This window comes from Acipenser ruthenus, chromosome 22, assembly GCF_902713425.1.
Source record: "Acipenser ruthenus chromosome 22, fAciRut3.2 maternal haplotype, whole genome shotgun sequence".
Taxonomy (NCBI): Eukaryota; Metazoa; Chordata; class Actinopteri; order Acipenseriformes; family Acipenseridae; genus Acipenser; species Acipenser ruthenus.
This window is the reverse complement of record NC_081210.1, coordinates 6,249,053-6,270,499: the sequence shown is the minus strand read 5'-3', so window position 1 is coordinate 6,270,499 and position 21,447 is coordinate 6,249,053. Positions and strand designations below refer to the sequence as shown.

Sequence of the window (21,447 nt, the reverse complement as noted above, 5' to 3'; positions counted from 1 at the left end):
AGTATTTGCCTTTCAATTTCCAAATAACATTTTCCATTCTTCACTGTGACAAGTTTGCCAATTGGGAAGGTAAAGAAACCTTGCAAACGCCATACCCAGTGCTTGATCAATTAATTAGCTAATGAATTATGTATTGCATAATTAAGTAGCACATACAGTACTGCTTTGACATGCAAATATACAAACATACAAACTTTTATTTGGTCTCAAACAGTTCAGTGTACTGCAGTTGTCTTATAAAATCAAATCTGAATATACAGTAAATAGCACAGCTTTCTACACAAGCCTTTTTCTCCACTCTTTCTATATAAATTAAACAGGCATGTTCATTCCTAACTTCAAACGCTAAAATCTGATTTTCTTCATCAATGCAATTGTATATTTGTACCATAGCTTAGTAAGGACTATGGCAATGAAATACATTTAAAACCTTATAAGACACTGGTTTTAAAGCCTCTGTGTTCAGTGCACTGTTTCAAGTATTCAGTAACAACTTAAAGGGAATGTGATTTTAGCCCTGTTAAATAGATTTGTTCACAGCATACGGCTGACCAACCTCTTTCCTAAGGGATGTGGTTTGTGGCTTGTGGATTGGGCAGAGACAGGAAGGAGAGTCTGTGCATTTGAAAGAGCCAGTGGCTACTCCCCCTTGTTCTTCTTCACCTAATGTATTTGCTTTTATTTCACAAAACTAAAACTGGGAATTCAGGCTTTGTTTAGTTTTTTTTCTTGGATGACATATTGGTTTTGTTTAATTTCCATTCTAGGCTAAAGAACTGCTTAATGTAAATCTGCCTAGCTGGCAGGATAAGTGCACTGATGCCACCAAGGTGCCAGATACCATCATGACCCTGATCAAGGACATTAAGACACCAGGATCTACTCCAGTCTCAGGAACTCCACAGCCATCGCCGATGGTAGAAAGATATATTATGGTAAGAACTAGGGTGCAGAGAGACAGGGTGTTTAACCATTCTATTCCAATATGAATATTTAAGGGCAGTCAGAAAGGCTTCTTTGAAAAAACAAAAATGCTTTTATAGCATAGAGCTATTTTAAGCTAAAAACCCAGACAGTAATCTTGGCTCTTAGATGTTTGATTCCAAATTGGGGAGGGGGCGGGGGGGAGCAGTCTTGGTTATTATTCTGTACAGTACTGTATTTCCGTGCATGTTAACATCTAAAGGAAAGATTGTGCTTCTGTGTAAACAAAATGTGTCCTGCAGTACTTCAAAATGATTCCGTTCCCCAGTCGGAAGCTATTTTAATATCTGTGTTGTTCTTTATAGCACAACACAGAACCACCAAAACCACCTCCCGCACCGCAGATAAAAGCACACCCAAGTCCTCTTGCAGAGATGTTCAACATCCCTGCCTCCCCGAAGGCCCCAGCCATGACACAGAGGAACAGTCTGCATTCCGGCAAGTTTTCTAATCGTTCTTTGCCTTTCTGTCCCATCTCCAAAAATTATCTGTTGCTTTTCAGCATTTTTTTCTTTTTGAGGAGATTTTGCTGAATCAGGCAACTACAGATTCACTTTCTTTGTAAACATTGCATAATAATAATAATAATAATAATAATAATAATAATAATAATAATAATAATAATAATAAATGTGTTTACTTCTAGATTACAACAATGGCGATTATCTGCCCAAGTCTGTCTCTGTTGCAACTGGAGTGAACACGATTAAAAGACCAAAGATGAAAACCATCTTTCCACATACTGCTGGGAATAACAGCACTCTGCTCAGTTTCGATGAAGGTGACATCATCATTCTGCTTTTACCAGAGGAGAAAGATGGTTGGCTGTATGGAGAGCATGAGCAGTTGAAGCAGTAAGTTATTGGCTATTTGGACAAGGATTGAACTGTTACTGCTATTTAAGAATCATTGTTGTTATACATACACACCTGTTTAATAACAATACTCATGAATAGGCATGTAGTTACACTGTAATCATTAGATAACTACCAATGGTTTCTGCTCTGACATGAGCCATACTGTGTAATTACAAGGAAATGGCCTTTTGTTACTTAGTGTAATTACATGGTTACAAATAATTTCCTTGTACACACTTATTCTACCAGAAGTGACCAAGTTAGAGCAGGAACCATTGCAAGTTTTCAGTGTTTCAAGGTGTTACCATTTTATTCTATGGTTATGCATGTCTAGAGTCCTGTGTGTTTTGAAAATATAAAATAACACAAAATAAAATGAAATGCAACATATAAAACGAAAAAAATCATCATAAAGCAAACTTAGAATTACATTTTTTAATACAGAGGTTTATTCAGAAAATACTTTAAATAAATACTTGCAATCGTAGTTGTCAAGGCTCAGCCGTTACCATAGACGCATTCTGAAGGAAAACGGAAGCTCTGTCTAGCACTTGTGCAAATGTATGATTTGGGAATTAAAATTGTGATGGAAGATGAGACATTTGTTTTTAAAATGCCTAAACCGCGCATAACAATTAAACAACGCCGCAAAGAATTTGAGCATGAGGGGATGTATGCAGCTGATGATGTGCAGATTTTGCAACTGTCGGCTGGAATGGGAGTCGAAAGATACCATCGTTAAGCATTAGCTGTTTATTGCTTTTGGGGAAAATATGGCTTGTTTGCTTGTATTTTGTATTAGTATGCTAATTCTTTGTTTTATTTCAAGTGTTCCAAACTTGCTCCACTGGAGCAAATGCTATTTTGGTTTTGAATAAATGAATCTGCTTTGCTTAGTGTTTAAATACTGAGGAGCTCCAAGCTTGTTGTCTGCTGGATCTCTGCTTCAGTGCAATGGTATTGAAATACAAAATCATTTTGGGTAGATTGCTGTACGTGCAATTATTATGACAACCCCACAATAGAACCAAACATGAACTAATGAATGTGTTTGTGCTGATTGTAGGTGTATGCAAACAAAACCATGACCAGCTCTCAGAGTAAAGAACATCTGCTCCAGGAAGTATTGTAGTCCTAGCAACCATTCTTCCTGCTCTTTTTGTATGTGGAGGGAGTAGTCTTCAAAGGAAGAAAACAAATTAGTAATAAAAGGCACAAAATAATGCTTTTAAAAAGCAAGCCTTAGCTCCACGCACATCACTCCAGCACTCACTCACCCAATCACTGAAGTGAAGTGCAGACGCTTTCCTAGGTATTACAACAAAGGAAAACACCCATCGATCATACAAGGTTATTATTATTATTTGTTTATTTAGCAGACGCCTTTATCCAAGGCGACTTACAGAGACTAGGGTGTGTGAACTATGCATCCGCTGCAGAGCCACTTACAATTACGTCTCACCCGAAAGACGGAGCACAAGGAGGTTAAGTGACTTGCTCAGGGTGAGTCAGTTGCTGAGGTGGGATTGGAACCGGGGACCTCCTGGTTCCATCCACATCTATATAATGATTCAAAAGAACGATTGTGATAGCAGCATCACTAGTTTTAATACATGTTTAAAAAATAAACAGGGAAGCTGCAATCATGACCGTTCTTTCGGATCGAAAGAAAACTAATCACTTTCCCAAGCAGCTTTCTTGGTGCTGAAAGAATAACTCCCAAAACAGAATCACGAGTACAGCGCGGTATCATAGTACATACCGTCTGTGTGTAACATAGACCGAGCCAGCAGATACTAAACAACTACCTGTGTAATGCAGGAACGCTTTACTTTAATAGACACATACAGCAGTATATCAACCCTAGATCAATCAAGCAACAGTTTGCACCTCCTTACCTTGCATTCACATAGATTTCAATATCAAAGACACTGCTTATACAGTAGTAGGCTAGGCTATTGATTACTGTATTGGTAAATTTTATCGCTGTTTTGAATGTAAAATGTATGAAAGATGCTCCTTTCTTATTCCACTGCTTGTTCAGTCCATTTTATTTAAGTTCAATTAATTACCCCCGCGGTTAGTCAAACAATGACATGCCATTAAAAAGAGGTCATTCCAGCTGGATCATTAATATTATTAATTATTGTTGTTGTTAATGTATGTATGTATGTATGTATTTTCTTATAACAGACGCCCTTATCCAAAAATCAGATCAGTCCAGACACGGAGCAATAGCGGTTTGATAAGCGGGATCACGGCTAATACTGAGAAAGAAAAAAAAATGGATGGTACTGTAACTGAAAATAAAAGTAAAAAAATGTAAATGAATAAGAATAGGTAACATGTACTCATATTTGAGTGACACCTGTCACAATTATGGAGACAGAAGTAGAGAAGTCATAAACTCACTTCCCAGCAAACAGCGCAGCATAGATACATGTGTTTGAATTCCGTAGAATATGTGATGGCCCTTTAAATATTTCTCTTATTAGCCATACTTATGCCTGTGATTACGATAAACATTAGATACAAATTTATGCTTGTGTGCAAAGTTCATATGCTTAAGCACAAAATTATTTGAATTGCTCCGAAAGCCAAATTTGAATGAAAATGGCTACGTTTTGCGATAAGCGTGACAGGCTTGCAATGCGCAGCATGTTTCCATTACATGCGTTGAGCTAAGTGCCCTATCCTCCGCAACATTGGCAAAGGGCCGCAGTGCCCAAGGGCTCAATCCGTAAAATATCCCTGTAGTTGCATTCTCTGAAAGCTCATTTTCCTCTTCATGCCACTCACCCGGTAATTCCACACTCGGGTATAAGGACACAGCTGACTTTTTTTTTTTTTTTTTTTTAAGTATTGTTATTTATTTCTCATTGATATCAGAAGCATACCTTGACACCCACGATCTGCATTCCATGCTATTGACTATGCCATACAGGTGTGGTAGGAGCAGGGTGCGTGGTGAGTGGGGGGCAGTTGGAAGGGGCTTTCAGCAAGAGCATGAGTAAGGGATACATATGTGCAGGCTGCATCCACAGGCAGCGTTCTTGGCTGGCTCCATGCTGAGATTCCTGTCTTCAGGGCTTCTGAATAGAGTAGTGTTTTCAGCTTCTGTAAATATGTTTATGTATAGTGTAAGTAGCACGGGTCGGAGCTACTTAGAACAACGGCGGACAGGTGTGATTCTGTAAAATGAAGAGTGAAGTTTGATGCTATAGAGATATTCTGTCTGTCTCCTTCATGTTGACACTTATCTAGTTAGCAAGTCGCTACAATATATTTTTATTTAAGTTATATGTTGAATAGCCTACACTATCCTGTGGTCCATTGTTTCATTTCTCCATTTAGTAGCTTATTTATATATTTGTGGGGGTGGACATGCAACTGGGGTGTCAATGCTACCGATGTGTGTTGAGCTTTGATTCTGCATTCCATGTGCAATATTGGTATGTACTGTACACCTATGATAGCTGCTTGGCTGGATATTGTTAACAGTCTATTGTCGGTAGTATTCCGTGTAGCTCTTGTGTATTTCTGCTATATTGGTAATGAATGCGCAGGTGTTTTTTCGAGGCACAAACGCATTTGCAAATGGAGCAAAAAAATGCTATTTTCCAACTGTTGTGCAAAAGCACTCATTTTTGCGAGGCACAAATTTTGCGAGGGGATTGCGCATCGCTTCAAATATCTGGGCCTTCATGCTGTGGATGTTGGTTATATTATTTTATATAGTACATAAAGGTCTGGTTTGCTTATTAAACATTGTGTGTTTTTGGTTGTTTTTGTTTACTTTGTGCTTTGAAGTTGATGCAAGGATATATTGCACAAACGTAACCAAATGCAATAGAAGGTGGAACTGAAGCACAAAGAGGTCTCGGAGACTTTGCCTTGTTAAGCAATATTTATTTAAACTTCTTCTGGAGTGTTTTTCTGTCATTTTGTGTGTGTGTGTGTGTGTGTGTGTGTTAGCTCAAAGAGACAGCTGCCCAACGTTTCGATATGTTGTACATATCTTTCTCAAGGGAGCCTGTGTTTGAATCAAAACATTGGAGGTATTTATAGGTTTTTGACTGCATGACAACTAGTTCTTGTTGTTTCTATTCAACTCCATGATTTATTCTTACATGATGTAATGGTATTCTGTATATTGTGACATCATTTTTTCTTCTATCTTTTAAATCTATATGAATTCTAATTAACATTAGTTTATATAAACTTATATTTCTGTTATCATGCAATGATGGCTCTGAGGATCAGCCTTGATTTGGCCTCCCCAGCGCACAAGCATGCACTGAATTAATTTTGTTTTATATGAATAATGTTTTTTATTATTTTTATTTAAATATATATTTATTGGAGTTAATTAGTTCGTTATTTTCTGTTGAGTCCCGCTGGCATAATCGTGTTTAGTATATTTATCCATTTACGTTGATTCTTCTATATGTTTCATTGTCTAATTTGAGCTGTTCTAATACTACAAACTTTACATCATTTAGGTCATGTCCTTGACTGGTGAAGTGCTGTACTATTGGTTCATTATTTTTTTTATTTCTAATTAATGAAAGGTGGTTCTGAATTATTTTTATATAAAGTTGTTCCAGTCTCTCCAACATTTTATTTCATCACATTTTTCACAGGCTATTCAATAAAAAAACATTGCTGTTTTTACAGTAGGTATTAGTTTTTAGTGGATATCTATTGTTCTTATGTTTAGTTATATTTTTACTTTTGTCCATGTATTTACACACTTTACATGTACTAGTGCAAGTATTTGTAGAACCTATTCTGTCAATTATTCTTTTATGTTTACTGTGAACTAAAATATCACCTAAATTAGCTTCTCTTTTGAATACTACAACTGGGGTCTGAATTATGTAGAATTCGCAAGTGTTTCCAAACTATCTTAGAAATTTTAGGCAAAAGTTTAGAGTAAGTCATTACTAATGGGACTCTTTTGACCTTTTTATCTCTATTTTTATAATCTAGTAAATCATCTTTTTAGTTTATCCACATTTCTTAACTCTATCTCTATAATTCTATATGACAAAGGTTGATCCTGCACCTTGAATTTATTATATATTTAACAGTCGTGACAAAGAGACTTTAAAAGTCAAATGTGAATTATGCAATTAATTTTATTAAATCGGCCTCCAAGCTTAACATTGCCTCTGTCTTAATAGCTTCTGTAATAGAACTGCTTTTGCCGAAACAGCAGAGATTAGCTAGAACTGTGGTGAAACAATAACCAACACCCCTAGCAACCTAATTTTACTAAAGGAGAGTCTGCACATTCCTTTCATATTTCCTCTAACAATGTGAAAGTGACCTGAAGGGTCTCGGCAACACCGCAGGGTATCGCTGTTCCTGCGTTTCTCATTTAAAGTTGCCTTTTTAAAAAAAATATGATACATTGTGAATTTAGAGTTTATGAATAGTGCTGGATTGAAGTCTCTTTATTCCATGTAGTGGGTACAGTACTGGCGTTGCAAGCTTCATCACATACTACACAACCCTGCCCGTGTGTCTCCAGGACACTCCCTCGAAGTGGCAGTGAGTGATGCTCAGCTCTCATTTGTGCCAACTGCGGTTGTGATTTTACATTAGGAACTGCTTGAAACGCCACGGAATGCATTTGAGCTAGCATCTCTTGGGTCTAAGATCTATGCTACAACCGGTAAGCCTTTAGAGGTTATAATACTATTTCTATTTTTAACTAACAACACTGTAATTCTCTTGCTGTTTTACAGGAAAGGTTGGTTTCCATCGTCATACTGCCGACCTTATACAGAGGAAGAACAGGAACAGAGGTAATAAAGTTCACCATAAAAGTCTCACCGGAATCTATAGTATATTCACTTCCTGTTATTATTCATTCTTTTTTTGTATAATACAAATATTTGTAGAATTTGGAATGCTATTATAGAGCATAATCTCAGATAATTTCCGAGAGACAGTCATTGAGAATCAACTGAACCACCTTTTTTCAACCCCCCTTGATCTTTCACTTGGCATTCCCTAAATTGACGTTAATCATGTCCCTTGACATTAAGCTCTGTTTTAGTAGAGTGCCGTTGTTAAGCACCAGACAGATGAGAACTCAATACACAACAGCCACTTTGTTGACAAATGCTTAGCACACAGGCTTTAGACACCTGCAAATGCACACCTTTCCCAAAGTCAACTATCAGTTGAAGCTGCAACAGATATATAACGTTTATTGTTAATTGCAGCAGACAATAATCTATCTGGTGAATCTGTACTTATTTCTTCAGGGCTTCCAAAGTTCATTTTTAAACAGTTCTTAAGCAAAACACTTTTTTATCTCATCAGATTAAAGGCACTATAGAAAACATTCCATTAAATGTGCAGTCTTTATTTCACCCTTTTCACCACTACCTCCAAAGGTGCAGTTGGCATTACAACATCTTTTGTAGCAGGATCGTATTCATCAAAGTTATTACCTTTGCTGCCATTACTTCTGTGACTGATCAAAAGAAGATGCAGTCAGAACTGCAAATAGAGGTGTTGCCTGATAAAACCTCCAGCGCAACAGGGTTATATCCTGAGCCTTATTGAATTCCATCCCCATTGGTAGCTAGTCCACAAGTGATTACTTTCTTATGTGTAATGTTCCACTCTCAGTGCTCCTCAATGAAATAACTAAACCATTAGAGCAAGGTGTGGAACACACGTATAAACCACTGTGGGGGTTTGCTTTCAGTTTGGTCATGATACTTACTCAACTGCCCAGCAAAGTCAAAGTCTAATTCTTTTTATAACTTAACTTTGTGAAACTTTGGTCCCAATTTAATAGCCAAACTTTAGTGGCATGTTAATTGAGCATCCAGATAAAAACTGCATTTACAGCCTGACCTTGTTATCTGTTTTTATTCACATATTTTTTCATTTAGATTTGGGAAGAATTTATACGACAAAGGCGGATATTGGCATAATGCCAATGATCTTACATGAGTGTAACTCACCTTTTATGGTCATATGAGGTTGTTATTTCTAATACAGTGTGTTATTGTTGTGAGCCACGCAGATAAACATGTTTGTTATTCACATACCAGTTACAGAAGCCCACAATGCACAGCTCCCAGTGTGTGTAAACGTGTGTTCAGTGTTTGCTTCAATTTTTTTCGCCAGTCAGTGTACAATCAGTATTTTAAAGATCCTGACAACTAAGAATTTCTCATAATCATTTAAAAGTGTAGAATGAAACGAAACCGTAGGTAAAGGTGCAAGCAAACCTGTCTCAACAGGTTCTGTTAGAAAGTGAAGATCTTTGAAGATGAAAAGGCTAACCCGAAAGCCTGTCTTGTAGGTTCCTAGAATGCCTACTGGTGTGTGTATCCCTTTTCCCTTCCTCCCTTCAACTGGAAGAACCCTTAAATACACTGCATTGTGCGAGGCACACCTCTCCCTTTCATCCCATGTGACTGATACACACCAGAATTCATCTGCCAATTGTCTGTTTCATTGTTCTGTTCTGGATAGAACATTATGTCAACAATGGTTGGAAGTTATGAGATTTTTTTATTTATTGAGTTATTTTTTTTAATTTCTACAGCAATTCTATGCCAGTCCGGAGTATTAGCATAGCCAGCCTAGCAGAGAAAGAGAAGGGGAGCATGGTACTGCCCGCTCCAGATTACTTTGAGTCTTCACCAACGAGGACTGTCAACAAAAACACTTCCCCTGAGCATACAGTAAGTATATGATTGCATATTTACTTCCACTTTCTTAATGACATTGCTTCAGATGATACACACATTAGTCTACATTAATACATTAAGGCTGGGGTACGGTCTTGTGGCGTGAGGAACTAAGGGAATTTTCACTGGACCGTACATATGTGTGTCTTTATGAAAATCAGCTGTTTTCTTTCAGACTCATTTACAATATGACATTATCCAAAACATTTTACCACTGCTACTAGATATAAATGGAACAGCAGACTCGTAATTTAACCGTATTAAGAAAATGCATTATCGGACATTTTCTTTATTTTATTTCATAAAGTTTTGCTTAATATATATATATATATATATATATATATATATATATATATATATATATATATATATATATATATATATATATATATTATTAAAGAAGAAACGTATTTCTTTAGTTACTGTGTACTGGCTTTGGTCCACCCATGTCCAAACTGTGAGCATTAATACAAATCCAGAAGTCTATAAGGATAAAAAGAGTTTGCGATGATTTGATGTGTCCCCCATTGACCATTCTCTGTGTCTTGGACAAACCTATCCTAAGAATTCTGAGCCCATACTTCCTTTCCCATGGGTAGTTTGTGTGGTTGTGATGGAAACTGATTTAAAGTGGGGTTGTCTGCTAATTTTTATGTTTTGTAAGGTGGGAACAGGCTTTAAGAGGCTACCCCTATAAACTTGGTTATCCTGATGTGGTGTTGTGTCACTTGTGTTTTTTTTTTTTTTTTTGTATTGTGTAGAAGATAATATTTATCTTTCTGTATTTCGATTAAGCATGACACCACAAGGTTAAGTACCACACTGATACACCACCTTTCAGGCAGCTCTGTTTTAATGTGAGTACACCAACATGTCTCGGTGCTGCACACTCAAATCTGCTGGAAACGACAAGATTTTTTTTTGAAAACGTGCACCATTTTTTTTTTTTTTTTGGAATGGTGGTTGATGTAGGTCAGAAGTCAGTGGGAAGCCTTGAAAGACGATACCACCCCTACTGCACTGCTTTTTTGAGCACCTTGTGAAATATTTATGAGTCTTGGAAGCTCTTGTTCGTTCTGATGAGCCACAATGCATTCCACTTCATGAACTGGCATTCTCTGGCTATGGAATTACACTCCTGCTTAACCTGACACTTCACCTTTCCTACCTGTGAACTAAGCACAGGGCTTTTCTGCAGAATAATGGTTTACTTGTGTGCCGGATAACCAGAGCCACTGTCAAACCTTTTAGAAAGCCATGCATATACATGAAAGTAAAAGGAAAAGAAATTCAAGCCCACTCATCAGTTTCTACGCGCTCGGTAATGAACGATAAGCCTTAGCTTCAGGTAATCCACTTTGTCATCGTGTCAGCCATAAACTCTACTTAGAGGCCCTGTTTAGCACACCTGTTAGACGATACCAGCTTATCTAAAGTATTAATAAAATAAATATGAAATAATAGAACCTTCAATGTGGTAGAAGAAAAGAGGCTTGTGGAATTAAAACAAGTGTGTTATTACCAGGTTGTATAAACTAGTTTGTTAAGTATGACAGTTCCCCGCCTAGTGAAGTTCTATCAGTTTACAAAATGCCTGTAATGGACATGAACGTATCGGAGCGTCAGTCACTGTGTTTCTGTGAGACAATTGTACAAACAATACATTGGAACGGGAAGGTCTGATAGGCCAAGGTTTTCAGCTATATGGTAAGCAAATCTCACAATCCAGACTAATCCTGACCATGTGTGTTCCATACCTATTCAATCATTTCAATATATATATATATATATGTAACCTCTACTGTTTTTATTCCTACCTGCAACACAAGTTTGACAGCTGAATCATTTTAAGATTAAGCTGTTTCTTTAGCTATACTTGTTTCATCAGTGTTTGTAAGATATGGGCTTGGCAGAAAGGGGCTAGGCAGGCACAGCAATACACTGTTTCTGCTACAGCAACACGTGACTCTAGGGAGGTGACTTTGTTCTTTTTGACTCTAATAATAAGCAACAAGCTATTAGTTAATGTTTAAAATGGACAGGACAAGAACTTCTGGTTTTATGGCCCTTAGCCAGTCACTACCTTGCAAGGCTTGCCAGTATCCTTTACCGAAACTGCACTGGTGTGTAGTAATAACAAATACAGCCCATAGTGACTAATCTGAAGATTGCATATTTTAGGACTCAGGTAAAGTACTCCATATTTATCAGACTGGCTGTGTAAAGATATTTATTTTGTTGTATAAACTGTTGGAATGCAAGACAAAACACAGTAACATTTATTTATTTTTATTTTTTTTATTAAAGAAGCCACATTATTACAGACATACGACTTGGTGATGCTCCAAAGTCTTGACAATAACAGTGTAGTTCAATATTGTGTTCTATGTTCCAAGTCCCAGGATAATACTGGTTCCATATGAGGGGGTCACATATCCAACACTTCTATACAAAGAGCAAAGTGTTGCCAGGTCCACCATGCCATACCGTTTCAGGTGGATTGTCTAGTTTCTGAAAACCCAGGGCCGTGCATAGGGGCCTAACCCAACAATATGGCAGCCTGGAAAGTCAGCATCCGAATAAATGTAAATGTATCTAGCTGTTCAAAGTTGGAAGTGCACAATACAGCAGGGTTGATAAAGAGCTGCAGTGCCCTCTTCTGGTGCTTGCATGTAACTGGTACTTTGGTGCAAGATGTGTACTGTAAAGCCATAAATATTTGCGACCACAATTCTGGCATTGCAATATTTTGGAGGAATTTCTCTCGAAGCAATGTAGCATTATAATAATCAATGAGCATTAGCACACATTAGCAACAGACATTATTTGCAGTAAATGAAATCACAATCTTTTCAAGGTAAATACAATATCTTGATAATCTGTTGCTGTAACCTACTGGCTACATCAAATCATGGCTTAGCTGAATACTCCCAGAAAGTCTTCTGTGTGTTATTTTGAACACTTTCCGGCAGCTTCACCTTGATTTGAATGAATGGTGCTGTGGAAACAGGAAACAGCATCAGTATTACAGCAGGCTGGAGACAGTCCTTCAATTCAATAGAAAATCATATGTTAAATCATACATACAGTGCCTTGCGAAAGTATTCGGCCCTCTTGAACTTTGCGACCTTTTGCCACATTTCAGGCTTCAAACATAAAGATATGAAACTGTAATTTTTTGTGAAGAATCAACAACAAGTGGGACACAATCATGAAGTGGAACGAAATTTATTGGATATTTCAAACTTTTTTAACAAATAAAAAACTGAAAAATTGGGCGTGCAAAATTATTCAGCCCCCTTTACTTTCAGTGCAGCAAACTCTCTCCAGAAGTTCAGTGAGGATCTCTGAATGATCCAATGTTGACCTAAATGACTAATGATGATAAATAGAATCCACCTGTGTGTAATCAAGTCTCCGTATAAATGCACCTGCACTGTGATAGTCTCAGAGGTCCGTTTAAAGCGCAGAGAGCATCATGAAGAACAAGGAACACACCAGGCAGTTCCGAGATACTGTTGTGGAGAAGTTTAAAGCCGGATTTGGATACAAAAAGATTTCCCAAGCTTTAAACATCCCAAGGAGCACTGTGCAAGCGATAATATTGAAATGGAAGGAGTATCAGACCACTGCAAATCTACCAAGACCTGGCCGTCCCTCTAAACTTTCAGCTCATACAAGGAGAAGACTGATCAGAGATGCAGCCAAGAGGCCCATGATCACTCTGGATGAACTGCAGAGATCTACAGCTGAGGTGGGAGACTCTGTCCATAGGACAACAATCAGTCGTATACTGCACAAATCTGGCCTTTATGGAAGAGTGGCAAGAAGAAAGCCATTTCTTAAAGATATCCATAAAAAGTGTCGTTTACAGTTTGCCACAAGCCACCTGGGAGACACACCAAACATGTGGAAGAAGGTGCTCTGGTCAGATGAAAGCAAAATCGAACTTTTTGGCAACAATGCAAAACGTTATGTTTGGCGTAAAAGCAACACAGCTCATCACCCTGAACACACCATCCCCACTGTCAAACATGGTGGTGGCAGCATCATGGTTTGGGCCTGCTTTTCTTCAGCAGGGACAGGGAAGATGGTTAAAATTGATGGGAAGATGGATGGAGCCAAATACAGGACCATTCTGGAAGAAAACCTGATGGAGTCTGCAAAAGACCTGAGACTGGGACGGAGATTTGTCTTCCAACAAGACAATGATCCAAAACATAAAGCAAAATCTACAATGGAATGGTTTACAAATAAACATACCCAGGTGTTAGAATGGCCAAGTCAAAGTCCAGACCTGAATCCAATCGAGAATCTGTGGAAAGAACTGAAAACTGCTGTTCACAAATGCTCTCCATCCAACCTCACTGAGCTCGAGCTGTTTTGCAAGGAGGAATGGGCAACAATTTCAGTCTCTCGATGTGCAAAACTGATAGAGACATACCCCAAGCGACTTACAGCTGTAATCGCAGCAAAAGGTGGCGCTACAAAGTATTAACTTAAGGGGGCTGAATAATTTTGCACGCCCAATTTTTCAGTTTTTTATTTGTTAAAAAAGTTTGAATTATCCAATAAATTTCGTTCCACTTCATGATTGTGTCCCACTTGTTGTTGATTCTTCACAAAAAATTACAGTTTCATATCTTTATGTTTGAAGCCTGAAATGTGGCAAAAGGTCGCAAAGTTCAAGGGGGCCGAATACTTTCGCAAGGCACTGTACTTACATTATGGTTATTTCAGTACTGTATAATTGTTATAAGTTATTCATTTGTATCTCTTTTTTGCAGAGCCAGAAACCGAATGGGATTGTAAAGTCACTTTTTGAAGGGTAAGTACTGTGTTTCTTTTTAAAGCGCACTTTACTGAGGGTATTAATCTGTGGATGAATGTCCATCTATACACAGAAAAACCTATGTATCTAGAGAACTGCTTGATACTCATTTTGTATTTACTGCCACAATAACGATATGTTTTATTGGTGATATACTTATTTGTCCTCTCTACAGTGGTGAAAATCCATTCGCGACCGTCAAACTTCGACCAACGGTAACCAATGACAGATCAGCACCCATTATTTGAAGTTTCTGAGATCCACACCCAGAGGAATTGGATTGGATTTCTTCATATGCCACGTCTGCGTTCTGTAAAGTCTTCAGTCTTCCTAAGCACATAGATCTCAGAGAGAGTTCATTTTAGTAACTGTCAAACCAAATCCAAGAGTATATATATATATATATATATATATATATATATATATATATATATATATATATATATATATATATATATAACATTTTTGTTGCAAATTTTATAAGCACAGGGCATTCTGCATTTTCAATACTGTGCACTTTAAGAAACAAAAAATCATTCAGACGGAATGTATTTAACCTCTGCTTGTTTTAAAAGTTGTTTTTTTTTTGCCATAGGATGATAAGCACACACTTGTACTTAGTATTTGCATTGATACAATATTGTTTATTTTCTTTCATAAATATGAACAATCAATGTCTGATTTGCTGTTGACCTTGTTTCAGAAACAATCCTGGATATGAATATACAGTAGCTTTGCACTTTGGGTTCATGGTAAAGGGGTTTGGCGTTACTGTTGCCATATACCTGAAGTGATCCCATACTTTCCTTTTACATGCTTAACAGGCCTGTGTACAATTTTCTTTTAATATATAATATTGAACATGTGTGGGGGGGTGGGAGTGGGGTATAGTGTGTGTGTGTATATGTATATATATATAATTATAATTTTGTTTTTGTTTGTTTTTTGTTTTGTTTTGCTTCTCTTGTTAACATTGTATTTGCTGTTCTATTGGCCTGACCACTGTGTGATATTTCATTATTCTCTACATGGGATTCTTCTAATTCCGACACAGAAATGCGAGGTTGGTAGCATTTTAAAGAGGTTTGCATACATTTTTGTCCTATGCCTTAAATACACTTTTTGTACAGTACAGTGCAACAGGCATGCCACCTGATTAGGTTTTATCTTTATTGAAGGATACTGCATACGTTGTAGTTACATTATCATCTTGAAAATCGTAGTTGTTAAATGGTTATTCTATGAAACCAACGGGCAAAAAACTGAAGATGCTTATTATCGTCCCAGCAATTTAAGCCAATTCCTTCTACTTTTTGATACCGTTTGTAAATAGTCCCTCAGGTGGCTGTAATCCTGAAGGTAAATGAAGGTGCATGCTGCTTATGATTTCTGCTTTCTTTACTGCAGGGGGAATATGAATACAGGTTTGCCTCATTTTAACCAGTGATTGTCCATAAAATAAAGAGCTGTTCTGTTCTGAACTGTATTTCTTATATTAAGGTTTAAATTTAAAAAAACTGTTTTTTTCATAGTTGTATCAAACAGTGCAAACAACACTTTGGTTGACAGATGTTTGAAAAAAAAGAATAGTGTGCAATTAGTTATCCATGTACAAATACATTACATTTATTTTATTGGAATAAAAGTTTGATTTACCAGACTCTTCAGTTTGTACACATTGTGCATCTATTGTAACTTTGTTTGCTGACCATCCAAATGTTTAATTAAACAACTTATTAACAATTAACCTACCCACCATATGGTGTATGTAACACTAATCCTTATATCCTTGCAAAGTATAAAAATGTAATTGAAATATCCTGGGCATCGCCTCCAATGCCCGTTTGGATCCTTGGATCTTTCTACAGTGGCTGGATTCACCCAGCCCTATCAGAGCACTGCTTATTTGTGCAATAAAGTGAAAAAAATAAAATCTGTTGAGCACTACAGTTAGTCATTTCAGCATCCTAACACACAAATACACTCCAAACGGATGTTGATGCTTCTATGATTTTTATTTACATCGTTTTTGTTACTTGTGTATAGAAAAATGGATATTTTATTTAGAACATGTAGTGTGCAACAGGCAAAGCAGATTGTTATTTTTGACAATACATATAAATACAACATCAACAGACATCATGACGTCATCAGCAATGCATATGTATGGCAAGCTGCTAGATAGTGTGTATTCAATTTGTTCTTATAGTCCACTTCAGCAAACTGATTGTCTGTCTTACCAATGGAGAGGAGAGGTTTTCTAGTAATGGGGGCCAACTTTCAGCAGTAAAATCAGTAGTTGGTTTGTTCATAAACAGTTTGGGACACATATAGCTGTTCAAAGATTCCAACAGCGCAAGCCCTGAGATTTGCAAGAGGTGTCATTAAAGACAGAAAAAAATATCTTGTTTGCAAAACAGTTAATGCAAGAAGTCCCTTTTTTATATTAAAGCTTGCACAGTTAATCAATAACTTGTAAACTTTGCACAGTGAATGCTACATTTGCCCCAGCCGAACTCAGTCGGTACATAAGTTTTAGCAATTTGCTCCTCTTTACCATCTTGAATTATATATATATATATATATATATATATATATATATATATATATATATATATATATAATTTTTTTTAACAGTTGCAACTCATGCAATTTGAGTTATATGACCACCAGCCCAAGGGATACAACTCGTGTATTCTAACTGAACAGCAAGAAAATATTCTAACATGAAATAAATACGGAATTGAAATTAAACATTAATCAAAAGACTTAATACAAATTAAACATATGCGGGAAAAAAAAAATCTTAGATGGGAATTACCACAAGATCATTGTGCCATCAAAAACATTTACACTGCATATTCAACATAATGGCATGATTCCTAAATGGCAAAATAAATCATAAAATAAAATTATTAGCACTTAGAGCTGCTTTTTCTTTTTTTTTTTTGTACATTTTCAAAAGGCACCTTTGACTGCAAAAGCAACTTGCACTGTGATGTGTTGATTTCAACAGGAATTCATGATTATTGAAAGATAAAAAAAAAAAGAAAATCAGTTATACATGCATGTGAACAAACATGAAATCAATTTTGTATGTCCATTACAGCTATTTGAGACAACATCGTAGGAAGAACTGTCATGGCATTTACATGAAAATCATGATCAATATACATTCAGAGTAAAAAAAAAAAAAATTAAAACCAAAAAAAAAAATGGAAAGAATAACATAGTATGCTAAAGCTTGACTCCGAGTCAGGAGAGACAGTTTGATCCTATTAACCAAAGGTAGAGCCACAGTTTGGACATCTCCTTTGACGCAGCGCCAGGCAAAACAGGATTCCGATTGGGAAGAAGGCGATGGCACACAGGATCCCCAGGCAGGTGAAATCATCCTCTAGCACACCAACTCTGTGAAGAACAAACACGGCCCTTTCAGCTCCTCAGGCGCATTCACCTCCAGTCTACCCCTCCCCCTCAATAAAGCACTACAGACACAGACAACCCACTCACTTCCCACTGTGGATGACATCCTTTTTCAAGCTGGAGATTCACACAAAATAAAGCACTAGTCAGCTATTGTTTCCATTGCCCACATATGCAGAAACACAAGCGTGTAACTGACAGTAAGCAGGTGTTTAAATATTCTACGATGTATTCATCCTGCTTATCCAGACTTCCTAATTGCTTCTCTGCCGTTTTCTATTTTTTTATTGAATATAAATCAAAAGGTGCTCAGCGCACAGATTTATTATGGGTTCAATAATAACAGTCAACGCATTTCTGCATGTGCACGTGACTTAAGAGGTATGTCTTGTGTACTTTGCTGCACAATTCCCTTTCATTTCTAGTAAGTCACATGACAAATATGAAAGTTAAAAATAAAACAAACACACTGCCGAGTTTCAACAATTGACCCTGTGTCGAAAAAAAAAACTAAAGTACAAGCAGAAGGCGACTTAAACCAGCCCACATTAAACACAAATAATGTGTTGAATTACACAATGAATTACACTGTTAACTAAAAAGAGTGTAAACTGTTTCATGAATAGCAAAATGTATTTTACCTACTAAAACTATGTATACAAATCTTGCTTCTCTTTGCTACTATCATATCTGTAAATGATTCTCACATTTTTCACAAGTTTGTCATTTTTTACTCCAAAATTCTACAGAACAGCTCTTAACAGATTATGACTTACAGGAAAACAATATATGTACAGTAACTTTTGTGTTACAGCAAGGCTAAAAGTGTTTTTTTTCCAATCATTCCAAAAACCTTTTAGCTAAAGCATTTGCATGGGGAATGTTAGTTACCAATTATAATTCTCCCCCAATGTACGACAAACGCAGTTGGGTGTTATTTTTTTCTGATAAAAAAAAAAAAAAAAAAAAAAACATGACCAGTTGAACTGCCTGTACCTGTACCTGTTCCCATCTCTTAACACCAATGGTGTGGAATGGGTTGCACTTACCGGCATGCAGGACAGCCCCCCACTACCACCACGGAGGGCTGGATGATGGTATATGTGTTGGAAAAGTTTGGTTGCTGGGCAACAGGTGGCAGGGCTGCAGCTGGCTGGGCATAGCCTGAAGAGAAAAAAAAGGGGGGGGGGGGGGGGGGCATGTGCTTTATTTATTTATTTTGAAAATGCCCTCACTGAGAATGTACCAGTGATTTAAAACACCAACATGCAGCTAGCCTAAACACAGGAAAGACAGACAGCTTGAGTCACTATAGTAAATCTGGATGCTAGGGTATGTTTGTCTCATCATGATTGTCTGAAAAGTTATTGTTTACAAAGGGTGCTAATTGGAGCAAAATTTACAGCAGTTTTAGCTACAGTAACGAATTGGGCTCTTGATCCTTTGCTGGTTGAATTTCAACACAAGGATTTACACAAGCTGTTAAACACAACCCCATATGAGAACACTGGCATTAAAATGGCAGGGTATGCAGACATACTAAAAGAAGAAAGTACTAAACAGTATGTCTACATTTTAAAATGGGCAACGACACATATTTTCAAATTGGCAGTATCTTGTTCTCACAGAGTACAGATAGGACGATCCACAGAGAGTACTGTGCAGACTGATAGAGAAATAGACAGACTAAACAGAAGAATGCAATGTATAAATAAAGACATTGAGATGACTCACTGCATGGATAACTACTACATATAGGCTATAGGGAGGCAAGGAAACATGGACTGATATACCATGAGATCAGTGGATAGAATGTTGTTGTCCAAGTACTGAAATTAAAGTGGTATTTGAGAATCTAGCATAGTATAGTACATACTTTACACCCACATATTGCAATGCTGTGATTAGAATCCTGGTGATTATCATGGGTTCCAAGTGACTGATAACCTGGGGCAAATCATCTGACTAAAGCTTTGTGCGTCAACCCCTCGCTGTAGAAAATGTAGGTTGATAGTAATGAATGATAAACAGCAGCATTGTTTTCAGGTAAGCATGAGGAAGTTGCATGTGTTGCACTGGAAACATTTTTTTGGGCTAATATCATTTTTAAAACAAAACGCAAGTTTCTATTTACGTAACCCCTGCTGCTCTTTGAATAAGGTGTTACTGTTATGGTACTGAGATTTCCGGGGGGGATTACGTACCTGTAATCTTTAAAGTCTGTTTCAAAGCTCAAAATGGCCGCTCTAGTGCACTGATAGTGTAAGGATAATTTTCTCCCTTCCTGCAGTGATTTAGAAGACAGATCTCAAACCCCCAGTGCACTAGAGCGGCCATTTAAATACCATTTGAATACTTTTAACTCCTAATCTTTGTTTCCAAAAGTAATCAAAATTTCAGAACTGAAGACTGCTTTTTAAATCCAACACCTTTTGAAAAGCAAAAATGTATTTGTATTGTACCCGGGCTTATTGGAATTATTATTAAGATTAAGAATTTTAGAACATTCAAAAGGACTTCACGTGCAGTGACATCACAGTCAATAGTTTCTGGAGGTGTTTTCTTACAGAACGGTTGATATTTAGTTACATTTTACGGACTTCTAGCCTTAACTCTGATGAGTCTATAGTGAAAGGACATCATGTTTTACTAGTGCCACTGACATTATAAACCCAAACTGTACACTTGCTGTATAACACCAGACTGCAGCTGTCACTTAAATGGCATACCGTTGAAGATGCAGTTAGAATTACGAATCTGTGATTTCTGTTAAAGACCGTGTGACAAGCTATGTATAATTGTAAAAGTTTGTGAAATGCAGTACAGTGTCGCCTCCACTGATTTTGTACTTGTTACTGACTTACTGTGACCCTAAACATGTTTTTTTTTTTAATGTTAACGTTCACAGCCCATCGAAATTTCGCTAACTTTACCGGCTGGACTCTATTATAAAGCAGCCTCCGAATAATCGGAAGCCTTCCAGTTATATCTAATTTTAAATGTGCACTGTAACAACACGAAAACATACCCTGACCGCCTGTGTAATATGGCGGCGGAGGAGGTGGTTCATGGAAGACAGGCGGTGGTGGAGCCGGCGCAGGCGGAGGAATAGCGCCATAATTATGCTGCTGCCCATAGTCGTAACCACCCTGCACGGAGGCATAAGCAGGGGGTCTTTCTTGCAAAAGTGGCTTGCTATCCATGAATGACGGTTTTTCAAATACTGGCGCACAAGAATGAATTCAGTCTTCGTTGTTTTTTTTTTCTTTTCTTTTCTTTTTTTGGCAAACAAAAAATCTATATATAAGGACCAAAGAAAAACAAAAGAACGTAAAAGTTCAATCAACGCCTGTCTTAGATGTGCTGCGGCAAACTTTTTTTTCCCCCCTCCCAAATCCCTGCTTTTTGATTCGGCAACAACCGAGACGGCAAGCACCCGGAATTCAATTATGGTTTATATCTTCGTCATCTTATCTAATTTTCCTCTTTTTGACCCCAAATCATAAGGTTTCCCATAACTGCAGCAAACTATCTTGGAAAAAAAAAATGCTTTCCTGCCTGATGTCAAGCCAGTCACAAGACTGGAGTCATGTGATGTCGAGCCTGCTTTGCCAAGACAAGAGTA

The 21,447-nt window shown here is 37.2% G+C and overlaps 2 protein-coding genes across 2 annotated transcripts in view; one reads left to right on the top strand and one right to left on the bottom strand.

Moving 5' to 3' along the window:
- The window catches only part of LOC117431649 (brain-specific angiogenesis inhibitor 1-associated protein 2-like protein 1), a 28,853-nt gene extending 14,039 nt beyond the window's left edge, over positions 1-14,814 (top strand). Inside the window, exons 8-14 of the mRNA XM_034052833.3 lie at positions 768-935; positions 1,290-1,422; positions 1,631-1,838; positions 7,595-7,654; positions 9,421-9,559; positions 14,353-14,393; positions 14,572-14,814. Coding sequence (XP_033908724.2) covers positions 768-935; positions 1,290-1,422; positions 1,631-1,838; positions 7,595-7,654; positions 9,421-9,559; positions 14,353-14,393; positions 14,572-14,644 — 822 coding nt within the window. The 3' untranslated portion in view covers positions 14,645-14,814. The remainder of the gene's footprint in view (positions 1-767; positions 936-1,289; positions 1,423-1,630; positions 1,839-7,594; positions 7,655-9,420; positions 9,560-14,352; positions 14,394-14,571) is intronic.
- Positions 14,815-16,392: 1,578 nt separating this feature from the next.
- bri3 (brain protein I3) lies at positions 16,393-21,432 on the bottom strand. The gene is made up of 3 exons (XM_034052836.3): positions 20,851-21,432; positions 18,872-18,986; positions 16,393-17,807 (listed from the first exon to the last, which is right to left on the bottom strand). Exons 1-3 carry the CDS (start codon positions 21,023-21,025, stop codon positions 17,675-17,677), a joined length of 423 nt encoding a protein of 140 aa, XP_033908727.1. The 5' UTR covers positions 21,026-21,432; the 3' UTR covers positions 16,393-17,674.
- Between the last annotated feature and the right edge of the window lie 15 nt (positions 21,433-21,447).